This window comes from Scardinius erythrophthalmus (genome assembly GCF_964197995.2).
Source record: "Scardinius erythrophthalmus genome assembly, chromosome: 18".
Classification (NCBI taxonomy): Eukaryota; Metazoa; Chordata; class Actinopteri; order Cypriniformes; family Leuciscidae; genus Scardinius; species Scardinius erythrophthalmus.
In genome coordinates, this window is record NC_138238.1 from 30379885 (window position 1) to 30397074 (window position 17190).

The 17190-nt window shown below is 36.0% G+C and overlaps 1 protein-coding gene across 3 annotated transcripts in view; it reads right to left on the bottom strand.

Moving 5' to 3' along the window:
* raraa (retinoic acid receptor, alpha a) overlaps positions 1-17190 on the bottom strand; it is a 202345-nt gene that overhangs the window by 68872 nt on the left and 116283 nt on the right. For all 3 annotated transcript variants that reach the window (XM_081393226.1, XM_081393227.1, XM_081393229.1), the window contains one exon: positions 8235-8712. In XM_081393226.1, coding sequence (XP_081249352.1) covers positions 8235-8382 — 148 coding nt within the window. In that variant the 5' untranslated portion in view covers positions 8383-8712. The remainder of the gene's footprint in view (positions 1-8234; positions 8713-17190) is intronic.

Here is a 17190-nt window from a genome sequence, read left to right on the forward strand (position 1 = left end):
TATGACAGATGCTAAAGCAATTTACAGTGCATTCAAACTGAAAATACATATAGGCCTATTTTCAATACTTATCAAATGTATCTTTGGACTCAAAAAAAGTGCCATGTCATTACATCCAGACTCAGGTCATTGAGAGTCAGGTCAGATCTTCTTAGGGCTAGAAGTCAGAGAAGTCTTAAGATAAAAGTTTCAGATGATTTAGATCAACTGCAGTAGCACAGAGGCAAAAATGATGTTGGACACTGTACTACATCCCAAATAAACCAGATCAGCACTCATACTTCCTGCTGTAGCATCACGGCTGTATCTGATTTTAGTACAGTGAAGTTTGTGACAGTGTCTATGCTATTTTTACATCCAAATTCCCACAAGGCTTGCTTCTGTGTGTGTGTGTGTGTGTGTGTGTGTGTGTGTGTGTGTGTGTGTGTGTGTGTGTGTGTGTGTGTGTGTGTGTGTGTGTGTGTGTGTGTGTGTGTGAGTGAGTGTGTGTGTGAGAGAGAGAGAGAGAGAGAGAGAGAGAGAGAGAGAGAGAGAGAGAGAGAGAGAGAGAGAGAGAGAGAGAGAGAGAGAGAGAGAGAGAGAGAGAGAGAGAGAAGGACTCAACACTGAAAGTCATCCAGGATTACAGAAAGACAACACATTCTTTCACAGACAGGACAGAAGGGAAAGCATAGGGATATTTGCATAATCAGTGGTGGAAAAGCCTGTAGAGACAGATCAGTGTGTGTGTTTGTTTGTGTGTGTCTGGCTACTCTCAGCTTGCACATGATTAAAAACATTAGGGAAATTAAACTGTGAAGTTCTTCTCTTAAAAAGATTTCTGATGTACCTTTTATAACAATAAAATATAACAAACAATTTTTCATTAGCTTTTGCTATGACACAGTAGGACTCAAACTACTATCAACAATATCAGTCTCCATGGCAACAAGTTTCAAATGTTCAAATGCTCAGAGAGCCTTACGAAATATTCTACGAAATTTGACCTGTTTGAAAGTAAATGTTATTATTTATTTAGGTGTAAAAAAAAGTATAGAAAAAGTGTACCTAAGTATGGCCATTATGTCAAAAGTATCAAACCAAAAATTGCAGTTTACATATTCAAAGTAAAAAGTTAATGTTTTCTCAGCTTTTGAAATTGACTGATGGAACAAAGTGTGAATTGTTTTCATTCAAATACGCCTAAAATAAAAAAAAGATTCTGAGTATCCTGACTAGAACACAAAAGATGTTCAAATAAACCTGCTATATTCAAAAGCATTTACACGCGAGTATTTTTGTGTACAGACTGATCTTGGAGGGGCAGTGTCAAAATTGTACATCTTTAGCTATGTCTACAATTAACTAATGTTGCTTTGGGTCAAAGGCTTTGTGTTATGAAATTACTATAGTTCGAACCAGTAACATTTGAAAAGTAATGGATTTCATTGGTTGTAAATTAAAAAAAAAATGAGTGAAAGAGAAATATGACTGTAAGCATGGCTTATCATTAAAAAAGCAAGTATGCTGACATACAGTTGAGCAAAAATGTAAGCAGACAAGGAAGAAAAAAATCCAAAGCCTCTTCTCCTGTTTCACATGTCTGAAATCCAGAAAATATGTAAAATATTCTGTAATCCAGAAAATATGTTGGTGCACCAATCATTAAGAGGGTACTCATAGGTATAATTGATTTTATACTGTACAAATTGTATATTCTATCACCTACCCAAAACCTACCAATCACAGAAATCTTTGTGCATTTTTACATCTTCAAAATCATCATTTACAAGCTGTTTTCCTCATGGGGACATACAAATATCCTAACAAGGTCAAGGATTTCGGTTATTGTCATCTTTGTGGAGACATTTATTCCCCATAACGTAAGGCTTACCTAAACCACACACACACACACACACACACACACACACACACACACACACACACACACACACACACACACACACACACACACACACACACACACACACACACACACACACACACACACACACACACACACACACACACACACACACACACACACTGGACAAGGGCCAGGGTCTCATATACCTGACACTCTTTATGCAAGTTGCTCACAGATGTATGTATGTGTGTGTGTGTGTGTGTGTGTGTGTGTGTGTGTGTGTGTGTGTGTGTGTGTGTGTGTGTGTGTGTGTGTGTGTGTGTGTGTGTGTGTGTGTGTGTGTGTGTGTGTGTGTGTGTGTGTGAGCATGAAATCAAATATGAGTGAAATATGAGTAATGTGAATATAAAGCAAAGGGTATCAAGTTATACCATATGCCATCCACGAAAACAAGTCTACCATCCGTTTCTCGATGCTTCTGCACTTATTAATACAATACACAACCAGCAGCTGTTTAAAACCACTCTCCACAAATCACAGTAAATTTTTTTAAATAAAAAATAAATAAATCCGGATTCAATTTTAGACCAAAATGAACATTACACAATCCAAAAACAACACGCTTCTATAAATAAACAGAACAACAAAACAAACACATGGGAGCTACTGTGACAGGCATGAGTTTCTCAATATTAATAAACTATCATGACTGTGTGAGTTCCCTTTCACGTTTAGTCTGGTTTCAACCACCCACACGGACCCTCTCTCAACAGGGACCACCAAGACGAGCAAAACCACCTGCTCCACTAACACAAACATACACATACCTTACGGTGACCACATTCACCACATCCACCTCGCCATTTATTTACACACAGAACAACCAAAAACAGCAAAATAACACACACACACAGACACACACACACACACACACACACACACACACACACACACACACACACACACACACACACACACACACACACACACAAAACTTCTTGCCACAGTTTTATGTTACAACATAAAACTTTTTGGTCTACTCTGAAACTGAACGACCTTTGATAGTAAAACTACATTTAGGAAACACATTTGAAAAACGAGTTGGCTTCTACTTAGTAACGCATGATTTTTCCAATTTTTCCAAAACCAGTTCAGCGAAAATCCTTCCCTGCAGGTTAAGTTTAGGGTGTAGGGTAGGGTTATGGGTTAGTATTTGTTTTTGCATTATGATTAAAATAACCAATGAAATGTTTAGAATCGACTGCGGAAAGTGATAATTCTGTGACAGTTAAAGTATCATAAAACACTTATCAAAAGGCTGAAACCAGCAAAAGACACTTGCAATGCGCCTGGCGCTGCATTGCGCCGGGTGTATGATAGGGCCCTTTCACACAAGCTGACCACCAATTGCAAATTTCAGACATCATCTTTTTTAGCTTAAAGGAGAACTCTGGTCAATTTTAACATTGAGCTCATTTTTTTTGTAAATTTGGAGTGCTGTCAGTACAGAGAACAACGACAAAAATCGGTGTTGCCTACACCGTGTTATCCTCTTTTTAAAATTTGCACCCTGTTGACTTCAATGGGGCAAGTTTTAAACCAGCTTTTAGCCTCTTAACATCCTTGATGTGTCATTACAAGTGCACAGGTCATGTGAGTGATTCCTTCAGAGTGATCACGGGTGAATCTGACTGCAGTAGATGTGAAAGATATGTATAAAAATTATGTTATTTCAGCCAGCGCACATACCTGTATTTTCTTCCTGTTTTCGGTCGAAGTCCAAAGTAATCGATTGTCGAGTTCACGCGCGTGATCATAGGTAACTAAACCTATGCGTGTGAACTCGACAATCGATTACTATGGGCTTCGACCGAAAACAGGAAGAAAATACAGGTATGTGCGCTGGCTTAAATAACATCATTTTTATTAATATCTTTCACATCTACTGCAGTCAGATTCACCCGTGTTCACTCTGAAGGAATCACTCACATTAGCTGTGCACTTGTAATGACACATCAAGGATGTTAAGAGGCTAAAAGCAGGTTTAAAACTTGCCCCATTGAAGTCAACAGGGTGCAAATTTTAAAAATAGAATAACTCGGTGTAGGCAACACCGATTTTTGTCGTTGTTCTCTGTATTGACAGCACTCTAAATTTACAAAAAAATGAGCTCAATGTTAAAATTGACCGGAGTTCTCCTTTAACTGTCACGGAATGGAATGCACAGGATTGTGGGATATAATAGGCAGCGAAGGATACATCTATGCTGCCTTCAAAAATCGATCAGATGAAGGTATCTCAGGAGACAGGAAGCGAAGCTAACATTGGATTCAGACAGGCCTTGATGCCTTCCTACCAGCATTTTTAAGCTTTCGGATGCAGTCAATATCTAATTTGCTGTGGATCATTAAACTGTTATGTTGCCTTAGAAGTCTGTCCGAAATCAGTTTCGTGACACAGCCATTCTAAGACAACATGTTTGATTATTGCATTAGCTCGCTCAGTTGTAAGGCATGTGATGGTGTATTTCCCCCCAATATACACATCTACTTAATGGAAAACATTGTTTTTTACTTGAAAACTACAGTTACTATCAAACTACTGAAACATATTCAACTTAGTAAAATCACTATAAGATATAATGAACAGTCTGTTGTTCACTACTGCAAAATTTACCCCAGCGTTAAGCAGTCTAAGCGGTCTGATAATTGTACATTCCATTTATTACACAGCTACTTGCCAAATTAAAAAACAAACACACTGACATGTAATATATATTTGAATATTGATTTTACAACATTTTAATATGTCTCACTTTATATTATGTTTCTTTAACTACTACATAGTACATACATAAAGAATGTAAAGTACAATGTACTTATTGTGTTCATGTTGCACTGCAGAACACTTTTCCTGCTATTGAGGTGGGATACAGGTAAGATTAGGGACAAGTTTTGTGGTACAGTAGATATAAAAAGTCTACAAACCCCAGTTAAAACAGCTGTTTTTCATAATGTAAAAAAAAATCAAACAAAGTTAAATCGCATAAGAACTTTTGCACCTTAAATGTAAAAATTACAACCTATTAAATGCCACTGAAAACCAAAGTGAAACATTTCAGAGAGAGAGAAAAAAAACTTGGAATAACTAACTTAACAAGTTTGATGATTAGATTGACCATTAGTTAATTCTGAACAGAGCCACATACTCAATATAAACACATTGCAAACTTATGCAGTTATAGTGATGAGAGAATGATGTCCAGTTTAGTGGTCCAATATATATATATATATATATATATATATATATATATATATATATAAACTAGCCTATATTAAGTAGTTAATAATAGGTTAATCAAAAGTGATATGACAGTGAGAGTGAATGTTTGTGTGAAAGAGAAAGCTGTACAGTGTTGGCACAGGAAAAGCTTGTGTCCTGCACTCTGAGTCTCTACTGTTTACAGGCAGGAAATGTTTGTTCTGTGAAGGGGAAGGAAGCACCTCTCTTAGTAAACACAGCACATAACATCATTTGCCATAACAGCCTCATATAAACACTCTTTCGCTTGAAAAAGGAAGTGATTTGTATCGCAATTCCGTTTCTTGTGAAAAGCCGTCAATACGAGATTCATTAACACATTAACACCCCATTCGAGTTATTCCAGCTTGAGCTCTGATCCTGCAGTTTTCAATTAACCATCACAAACATTCGCAGGATTAAATCTGGATCCCAGTATCATTGCGCAGCACCGTACATGTTTGTCAGGTCACAATTTGCTTAAACAAGTAACACACAAACAATGCGATGTCTTTCCTGAACACACTGTACAAACATTCACAGTGCAGGGTGAAAAAATGTGAATCCTTAGAATAATGATGTCTCAGAAAGCTAACTGGAATCAGGCGCCAGCGTCCAGAGTCCAATCAATGACACAAGATTAGAAGTTTTGGCAAGAGTTTTAGCAAGTTTGTTATTGGCAAGAAGCATTACCGGTCACACTTTATATTAGGTGTCCTTAACTACTACCTACTTACAATGTACTTATTGTGTTCATATTGTATTGCAAAACACTTTGGCTGCTAATGAGGTAGGATACAGGTACGGTTAGGGACAGGTTTGGTAGTATGGATAGGTTTAAGGGTGGTTTAAGGGGTAAGGGAAAAGTTAGAAAGCTGAAGATGTAATTACAGAAATTAATTACAGCTGTAATTACATGCATATAGATATAACATTTTGAATATAACTATGTATGTATAAGTGCATTGCATCAAATTATTAATTTAAATGTTTGTACATAGTAGTTAAAAACACCTACTATAAAGTATTCACATTGTTTTTTTTTTGTAACTGTATTTCAAACAACCAGCTAAAAGTAGCAGAATACAGCAGGTGCAATCAGTGACCTCTTCATACTTGAAAAATTATTTTTTTTACGATGAAAACAATTAATTTATAAAACTCTATAAACTCTATAAGTTTAGGTTGCTCTATAAAACAATTGATCGACATCTTTTTTAACATCTGATTAACCTTGAATAATTGTTTACATTCATCTATAATATTGCACATATACCTCAATCATGTTCTTTGTCTATTGCAAGCACAATCTCTGCCTGAAAAGACCTGTGGTCTGATGTTGCATAAAATGGGTATTGAAAAATACATACTCAATGTTCCACACACATATCAGGATTTATGAAAACTGCGTACTCAGTGTTCCACACACATATCAGGATTTATAACAAAGGAAATACGGGTGCACCGTCTACACATACAGTACTAGACCATGTGTATAAGAGCAAAGTAATTAAGTAAAGAGACTGATTTTAAACTCTGTTTCCATTTGATATACATATGTAGATTAAATATGACACTCAAATTGAGTTCTTAACAGAAGAACAAATGTTTAGAGAAAATATTTTCATGCAAATAATAATCAATAATGCACACTTGTCTCTAAGTAGATGGCTTAGGAGCCTATAGCCAGTATAATGACAGATACTGACAGACTCGTTCAGTGGTCGGTTTGAATAGGCAGGCCTACAGTATCAACAGGCATTGTAAGTTCAATATATTCCATATATGATTTATGCACAAACTTCTGCGGATTTCTAAAACGGTTTTCATCTTCCTTTTGTGCGTACTCACACTTCTAGGATGAAATATACGCAAATTTTTAATACACAAGGCCCCTGTGCTGCGTCTCCCAAAGGCAACATAAGCCTAAGTAGATAGTAGAGACCATTGGTGCCAATGGTTTCCATGATCTACTTAAGCTTACACTACTTGTAACACAGCCCAGCTAGTTCAGTATGAGTTTCTGTGCTGGTTTATGCTGGTTAGTGCAGATTTGTTGCTTGTCTAGTTGGTAGACCAGCATAGACTCTCAAGTCAGAGTTAACCAAACTTGAACTTTGGTACACGATTAAAAGACAAAACCATGCATATGCATGTGTTCCTGATCTCCAGCACATTCATATGTGAATGTCAATAGTGAATGGAACAGTGTAGTGGAACAGTGTAGTCGTCGAGACCAGCTCACTCGAGTCAGAGTCCAGGCAGAGACCTGCATACTGTAGGTTGAGTTCGAGTCAAGACAGAGACCTGAAGAGGGTCTGAACGAATCAGACAGTGTAAAAATGCTTTCCATTTGGGGTGAATAAAGCCATGTTTCATGTTTGTCATGCAAATCTTTGCAGCGCATACAGAGGATGCTTCGGTCCAGAGACACAAATTGTCACAGACCACAAAACATAGTACTCATGACCAGACTCTGTATTGAGTCCGAGACACAGTCTGTCCAAATGCTCTTGAATCCATGACAAGACCAAGACATACAAAAAATATAGAGACTCAGTCTCTAGACAGAGTACTACAACACTGCCAAATGACCAAGTATACTGTGAACACAAGGGCAACATCCATTTAGGAAAGTGTAGGATGGGGTGGGCAACTCTGTCCCACAAGATCCACTTTCCTGAAGAGCTTATCACCAACCCTAAAAAACCCTGAAAAAGCTAATCCAGGTCTTCAGGATAACTAGAGGTGCTAGCGTCATAATTGTTTATTATGAATTTCTTAAACAGCCAAACTTTTAAGGACAGATCACTTGAAAGCAGCTGATGATGCTATGAAGCGATGCTTGAGTGATCAAGAATATTTCAATGTAGAGATAAACTCTGCAGGAAAGTGGAGTTGTCCTGCCTGGTGTAGGAAATATACTACAAATGGAATGTCATATAAAAGCTTTTTCTGATGCACTCAACAGAAGGATGAATATATCACAATTTATCTCAACGCTCAACACAAAATGGAATCCCAACACATTCAAATCAATCATGCTTCATTGAGCAGGAGACCATTAAGAGTTCAATGTCATACTCACTGGCTGGTGATGGTGTGCTGTATCCACTGAGGGGTAGGGTGGGCAGAGAAGGTGGAGAAAGCCCCCCCAGCATATGCGGGAAGAAATAGGAATAGTGGGCCATTGGGAAGCCATTGAGGTGTGGGCTGGGGTTGCCCTTACCAGACATGGCCACCACTAGAGTTCGCCCACAGTCACACGAAAGATTCCAAAATGATGCTCAATGTGGATGCTTTGCAGGGATTGTTCAACCATAAGGGCGTCCAAATGATGCACTTTGACGTGGGTAAGTGTTAATTCCGTTCGACGCTGGTAGACAAAGAGAAAATGGTGAATCTAGACAGATGAATGGAGGAGTTGCTCTATTTTCCAGCTGAGGGGTTTTCTGTTGGATTTGATTCCCATATCACAAAGGCCAATTTAATTTATTTCCAAACAGATTCCGCTTATTGAATCCATCCTACATGATGCGCTCCACTTTTGGCTTCCTTTAGAACTCCTACAGGTTAAAAAAAAGAGAGAGATTAATTGAAATCAAAATATATGGAATGCTTTTAGGAATGCAATAAGAGCAGTGGTTCACCCCAAAAATTCTGTCATTATTTACTGACCCTGATTTCGTTCCAACTTTTTCATTTACAGTTTATTGTGACCACGTCTTTGAAGCTCCAAAAACAAAATCACCATAAAAGTAGTCCATACAAAATTTAAATAATTATTTGCTAAAAGTTTTCCCTTCTGCTGCACCCCATATAAGTCTTTTCTTACAGACATCTTTTGTATGACGTCAGAACAGAACACAAGATGAATAAACTAATTTTATGACACTTTTGTGTACTTTTATAGAGTTTGACAGGCATGGTCACTATGAACTGTGTTGTTGCCATTTTTTCTGACAGAAAAAATAACAGCATAATGTTTGCAGACTATTGTCATTGTTTATGCATAGGTATTTGCATGTAATGTTTTTTGTATGTTTGGGTAGATGCTGAAAAGTAAAATATGGACTGTACTGACATCATCGAAAATGTAAGCATTTAAACCTTTTTTTTTAGATCAAATTTTAGATCCCTTAACCCAATTCACAAACCTAAGCATAACCACTTTTCAACAATATAACAATAACAATACACTGACAATAATCTGTTATACCGAATGTATAAAAAACAGAAAGAAAAGTGTATTTTTTGCTTGTCTCTTTGTCTGTCAACTGTTTGTATTATTTTGTGAAGTGACCTTGGGTTCTTGAAAGGCGCTATAAAAAATAAACATATTATTATTATTATTTTATTTTTTTTTAAAGGCAAAAAATGAGTATCAAAGTAGTCCAAACGATGACGTTTTGCATTCGAGGTGATCTCTCATGGTATAGAATAGTTTTGTGCGATACTGAGTGGAATTTAAGTTGTTAATCGCTGATGCACATACAGAAAACTGCCGTGTCCCATGGCAAACAAAATAGATATTATAAATATTACAAGAAATGGTTAACGTTATTAGATTACAGAAAATGTATTCATTTTAAGATTTTAAACAGTAATTTTGTATGTGATATTTTGAAACTTGGCACCAGAATGAAATGTTACAGTATAATTTCAAATGAAGTAAATGAGCCAACTGCATTAAATGCCATTCAAAACATAATTGACCATAAATAATTATTCATAGATAAGTTTTGTAAACATGTACTTCTGTAGAGTTCTGGGAACAATTTGACAGGAATGAAACACCCTTTCTGTAATTTAAATAAATCCTATTCATTTGATTAAATCGTGTGAACTGATATGTGTGACGCTGTCAGAGTATTGAGTATTGCGTCAAGTGATGCAACTCTTGACTCCGTAAGAAAGAACATTTGTCTCTAGCACACCGGATCATTTCAAAAGACTGCTTACGCTAATCTTTCCCTCAAACCCACGGCATGTCCAAAGGACATTAAGTCATCTGTTCCTCTTTTTGTGTTGGCCAGGCGTGGTCATATATTTCATCCATCTGAGAGCATGTTTATAGGCCCCAGTCAATGTTAAGAGTATTTTTTATGTGAGGACTTCTTTGCAATTAAAATTGTATGGAACATTGCAGTATTTCTTATAAACAATTTATTCGTGCACATCATTCTTTATTTATTTATTTATTTATTTATTTTAAATTGTGTGCCCTCATAATCTTTAATCAAAATAACTTCCCCTCCCTCTTGCAGCAAGATCTCTTATCTTCTCTGATGACGTGTTTACTGACGCGAATTCAGGACAACCTGTCAATCATGAGATCCCAGTAATAGCAAACCACAACCATCCAATCAATTCCCCATGGACAAAATCACTGGGTCCCACAAAAAGTCCCACCCTACTACATATGTTCTTGTTCGAGAAGCCGTTTCACTCAGATATACGTCACGGAAGGAAAGATAAGTCGCAACTTTTACCACTAGTCAAACAAATCCACACTCTTAATTTCCTAAATCATATAATTTGTAATCAGTCATTATACTCTAAATCAGGATTCCCAAAATCTACCATAAAACATAAATCAGGGTTATTACAGTTAACTAAAACTAAAACCTAAGCTATAAAAAAATCCATTACTTGAAAAAAAAAAAACCTTTAATTAAAATACACAAAAAATTGAAAATTTAAACCTATTGCAATATTTCTCTTTTCATTGTGTTAAACTTGTACTAAAATAACAAAAATTAAACTGAATTAAAACTGTATATATATATATATATATATACAGTTCTGATGCCAGTTAATGATCATCATGTGTAGGTAAACAAATACAATAATCTTAATATTCAATCATAAGTGTTTCTTTTATTGTTTATTTATTTATTTTTATGATTTAATTTAGTTAATTGGCTTTTCATTTAATTTAACTCACAAACCCTCATTAGGGAACCCAATTTATTTATTTAACAGCCACTTACAACAGTTATTTCTGTTCCTCTTGTATTTTTTGAATGAGAAATAGGTAAGCTATATTTGTGTGAATAAGGGAGCATATCAAGTTGATGTAAGTTGATATAAGACATATATGATGGAAAAAGACCTTGACTGTAAAAGCTTCCAAACTGTGTCTACAGGGAACTACCCACTCACACACCGTATGTAAACACAGTTACATGCAAACTTGAATTTCATTCATTTGGGCACTGCTGAAGTCTTTTTCAAATCAGAGCCAAGGACACGGTCTGTACACACAAACACACACAAACACACTGAGCTATGTTTAGCACCAAGCCAGAATCCTGGACAAACAGTATATCATGAGGTTAAGATCAAATAAACAAATACGAGTCATGTGTTTTTATATAGATTTTACATTTCAGTGTGTTTTTGGTTGTTATTATAATCACTGGATGTATCTATGAGACAGAAAGTGCAAATATAGGGCAGTGTGAAATCCCAATACTCTGACATCTTCATCTTCAATCACACACACACACACACACACACACACACACACACACACACACACACACACACACACACACACACACACACACACACACACACACACACACACACACACGTTAGGTGTGTTGGGTTTCCATGTTTATGGGACTTTCAATTGACATTACGGTTTTTATACTGTACAAACAGTATATTCTATCCCCTAACCCTACCCTGAAATCTACCTTTCACAGAAAACTGTATGCATCTTTATATTTTCAAAAAAACAAAAACAATAATTAAGTATGATTTATTAGCTGTTTTCCTCATTGGGACCAAAAAAAAAAGTCCCCACAAAAAAAAAATGTCTGGTATTACCACACACATACACACACACACACTGCCCTCTAGGCACTTCTGCCTGTCAGATGAGAAGGACCCCTTGACATTTGTGCCTCTATTAGAAAGGTCAACCTTTAATTACGTGAAATGCCAGCAAGCATGCACCTGCAGAAACACACTCGACATGATCTGTGATGTGTGTGCATGGTCTTAGGGTGAGGACTAGGGTTCTAGGGAGAACCTTGGTATTGATACGCTCAAGATAGCCTTTTTCAATAACTCTCTCTCTGAATTAATCATCTACTGTAATATGTCCAGATAAACAGTACCAAACTCAGCAGCCCTGGACTGAATTCATCAGTATGGACTGGAATTCAGCTGATCTGGACCAATTTCAGCTGTGCTAAACAACATTCAACATCTCTGGACCAGATTCAGAAGGTCTGGACTGAATTCAGCAGCACCAGACTGAATGTAGCAGCTCTGAACACATTTTAGCATCATTACATTAATAAGAAGCTTTTAGCATTACTATCTCATGCTTATATACTACCGGTCAGTGAGATTTTTTTTCCTTAAAGAAATGAATCATTTTATTTAAGCAAGCATGCATTAAATTTATCAACAGTAAAGACATTTATATTGTTACTGTAATGAGGTTTGTTATTCAGGGAAGTAGTAGGCGGGAACCTGTAAACGTTCAACATACTTTAAAAGGTGACATATTATGCCCCTTTTCACATGATGTAATATAAATCTAAGGTGTCCCCAGAATGTGTCTGTGAAATTTCAGCTCAAAATACCCCCCAGATAATTTATCATAGCTTGTCAAATTTCTCCCTTTGTGGGCGTGAGAAAAAAACGTGCCGTCCCTTTAACCCTTTAAAGCCTGACACATTAAAAAAATGGCAGAAAATTATATATTTTGGGAAATTAGATGTTTATTAAGCCTTGAATCAAAATATAAAAAAAAAAATTTTTGCCAACTCATTTTTTTTATGATATATTTTTTGTATCACATTTGATACATCAGGCTTTTGTGGAACGTTTTGCTTACAACAGTGTAGATTTTAGAAACAAAAAATCTATTATGCCTTTAACAGTTTGAAAACATAGCAGTTTCTGTCTTTGTTCAGGCAAAGATGCACCTTACACTTCTCACAGTACACATGTGAGAAGTGATTGTTGGTGCAATGCTTGCATCTTTGCACCAACAAAGTGCAAAGATGCACTTTGGCGGCCTATAGCTTTAGGCGGCCTATAGCTTTTTTATTTATTTATTTGATTTATTCCCATTTGGAAAGATTTTTTTAAATTACTAAGCAACCACTGAATGGAACAACACAAATTATATATCATTTTAAAGCTTAGGATCTCAGCTTTTTAATGCATCTAATTACATTTATTAATTCCAAACGAGTGCTGAGTAATCCCTCTAAAACCAAGTGTACCGCCAGCAGGCGCCACCTAGCTGCGAAAATATTCATTACCATATTTTTCAAAAATCTTGCCTTGATTAACACAAAGTTGATGTCATTTGAAAGCTTAGAGTCTGAACTTTACAGCGAATGTATCCACTTTGAAAAACTCTTAAGTATTGCTGAGTTATTTGCTGATAAATAGAATTTCTTTTTTTTTCATAATCTATAAAATAATGTACTGCAATGTGTCAAAACCATCATACAGCTCATGAAACATTCTCAGATAATTGAAAATGGCACTTCATTTTTTACAGCATATTATTACAATTAAAATGAGCCCAAAATTAACATAATCTATTGCTTTTATGACAAGATATTCTTCATGGAGAAAAAATTGCCCATGAGGGGGTGTCAAAGACTGTACAAAAAGGCTATCTCTTTTCAAAATGCAGTAATTTTTGATTGCTTTATCTAAAAAAAAAAATTTTTTTATCCAGATGCAGCTAACATAGGGGGACTTCACTAAAAAAGAATTTTCCTCCTACCTTATTTCCTTCCTGAGTTATTACATGACAAATAAGAAATATATGCAAAATCATAATAAAAATTATATATATATATTGTCTTTTATCCGCCGTTTCTTGGCAGGACAATGTCCAAATGTAATGTAATTTATATTTTCAAAAAATGTAAAAAGAGTTCTTTCAAACGATACCTACCTTTTGACTCTCCTTGCTATAGTTTTGGAGTTATTACACTTTTTTTCAGCACAGTGGCTGATCTGTAGCTTGTACCACCAAAAGTTTCTCTGAGTTTTCCTATTTTTTCATATTTCCCATTCGTCGCCCGTTTTCGGGCGGGAGGAAGCTAAGTGTGACTTTTTTTTACGACCCTTTACCATATCAGAATCATCTCCTTGATTTTTTTTGTGTGTTCATATAGGTAATAAAACAAAAGTCACCAAATTTCACCCCCATCCAATGAAGCAAAAAAAATTTAACAATTCGAAACGTTCAAGTATTCGCCCGTTTTCGGGCGAAGAATCCCAGAGGGTTATGTCATTTCAGTCATTAATTGCCATTAATTGAATCATCCCAATATTGTGTGTTTGCATTGTGGTAGTCATAAAATAACATTACTACATTTGACATTACTGTTTAGACTGCTTTATGTTCCATTAATACCTGTTGTATCAAATTTGATACACAATTTCCAACACGATTTACTCGTAATTTAACGATTAAATTATTAAGTAATTATGCATTATTTCAATTCAGAAAGTGTTAAATTAATTATATCAGGCGAAATCCAATATTATTTTTTACCTTAACAACTTGAAATTAGCCTTTATTTTCCTGCCGAAAGCGTCTAGCTTGATTCAACTCGCAGCCGCCAATTTGAAAAGCTAAAAAATCACCCCTCTACTGCCTGCAGTACAGTGAAATTCCACAAGATGGCAGAATACACGTATCAAAATAGATACAACAGGTTTTCAAAGAAAGTATTGCTCTCACTGATTCAGTATATGTCTTAGAAACTCGTGTATCAAATATGATACATGCGGCTTTAAAGGGTTAAATGCAAATGAGCTGCTCCTTTACACAATCCAGGGCCGATCCTTTACACAAGCTTCGGATACAATAACAAAACAGGCTAATCTCAATCATCCAAAATTTCAGAAATAACAGTAGTGGAGTGCAGCCTTACTGAGAGACTCAGGAAGAGGTTGCAATTTTTGGTCTGCACCTGGACGTTTCTGAATGGTTAGTGGATACATTTATGTAGTTGTTGTGGAGATACATTGATTCATCTCATGGACTTGCATGCACCGTCATTTTTAACTTTTACACAAGTTGACACTGTTCCCTGAGGTCATAAGATCTCTGTGACATTTTTTGGTCAAATATTGTTCTATGCTCGTCTGTGCAGCCAACGACAGAACAGTTTGCATGCTTTGCTCGAACTTTTGCCATTGCGTTAGAACTGGTTACACTGTTGTTGCTTGCGAAAACCAAATGGCGGCGCCGAGGGTGGAAACGTGCAGATGAAGGGGTATGGAGTTAATATTGTGCCATAATTAAACAAACAAATCCAGCATTTTGCAAACAAACTCGATCTGCTTTGCAAAGGAAAACGCGACTCGCAATCAAACAGAACGCAATGTGCAAGTACAAAGGTCAATTTGAGCGAAAATGCAGTGGAGTAACAAATATGTATTGTGTTTTACAAATATAAATAAATGAGCCTAGATAATATTTCACAAATAAATACAAACCATCCTTCAAATTGCATGTAACCTTTGAACAAATACCAAATCTAGTGCATACAAATTCATATCTTTCTGGTATGATTGTGAGACACTTGGCTTTTTATGAAATCTCTCGGCTCGATTTTCTCACAAATGTGTCCAGGCAGATTTTCTCACAAATGCAGTTAAGCAACTTCCTCTTCTAAAACAGTAGATGGCGCAAAACTAGGGGATAAATTTAGCGCTAGTCTCCCGGGAGAAGCACTGATTTGAAACTTGCCTTTGCCTACGGCTGAGGAAAATGACCGGTGAACAGGTGTGTTCTGTCTCAATTTATCTACACTCTAAAAACTGCTGGGTTGTGTTAACCCAATTTTGGGTCAAATATGGTCTCACCCAACGTTGGGTTAAAAATTCAATTTAAAAATGGACAAACCCAGCCGTTGGTTTACATTTTTAATGTAACCAATGCAATTTGTCCATTTTTAAATTGCATTTTTGTCCATTTTTGATTTTGTCCAAAATGCAATTTGTCCATTTTTAAATTGCATTTTTTAACCTAAATTGCGTTTTTACATAAAAAGCAACATATAATGGCAGAGCTTTCAGCTTATAGATTCCCCTATCCTAGAGAGAGTGAATTGCTACTAAGTGCTAATGGATTTCTGTGTAGATATGTAATAAAGATAAAAAGATTAATTATAGATAAATTAAGACAGAACACACCTATTCACCGGTCATTTTCCTCAGCTACATATTTACAATACATATTTGTTACTCCACTGCATTTTTGCTCAAATTGACCTCTGTACTTGCACATTGCTTTCTGTTTGTTTGCAAGTCGAGTTTTCCTTTGCAAAGCAGATCGAGTTTATTTGCAAAATGCTGGATGTTTGTTTAATTATGGCACAATATTAACTCCATAAAGGGGCGGTAATATTATAATAAGATCCCCTTCCTACATCAGAAGGGGAGCGAAATCTGGTCGGCTTATTTTTTTAAATGCTTGCAGAGAAAGGCTTACCAAAACAAAGTTACTGAGTTGTCACTATTCACGTTTTCTGGGATTAGATGCACCGGGAACCTGATTATTGCACTTAAACACAGAAAAAGTCCCCTTTAATATATAAATAAATACAAATGAATGTAAAAGCACCCTCATGGACGACTGCCGCACACACATAAACAAAACATAGCGTAAATGTCCAGGCCTGGTCCTCTCTCATCCTTCACTGTCATCACTTCTCCTTTTGTGCTCCCGTAGCTCCTCCATGAGACATCACACCGTTCTCTCATGGCTTTCAGCCTCGTCCTGCTTGCCACAGTTACTATACAGTATCTATTTTAAATAAATGCTGTTCTTTTGATCTTTCTATTCATCAAAGAATCCTGAAAAATAATCATGGTTTCCACAAAAATATTAAGTAACACAACTGTTTATGTGACACTGAAGACTGGAGTAATGGCTTTGCATCACAGGAATAAATTACATTTTGAAAATAGAACAGAGTTATTTTTAATTCCAATAATAATATTACTGTTTTTATTGCATTTTTGATCAAATAAATTGGTGA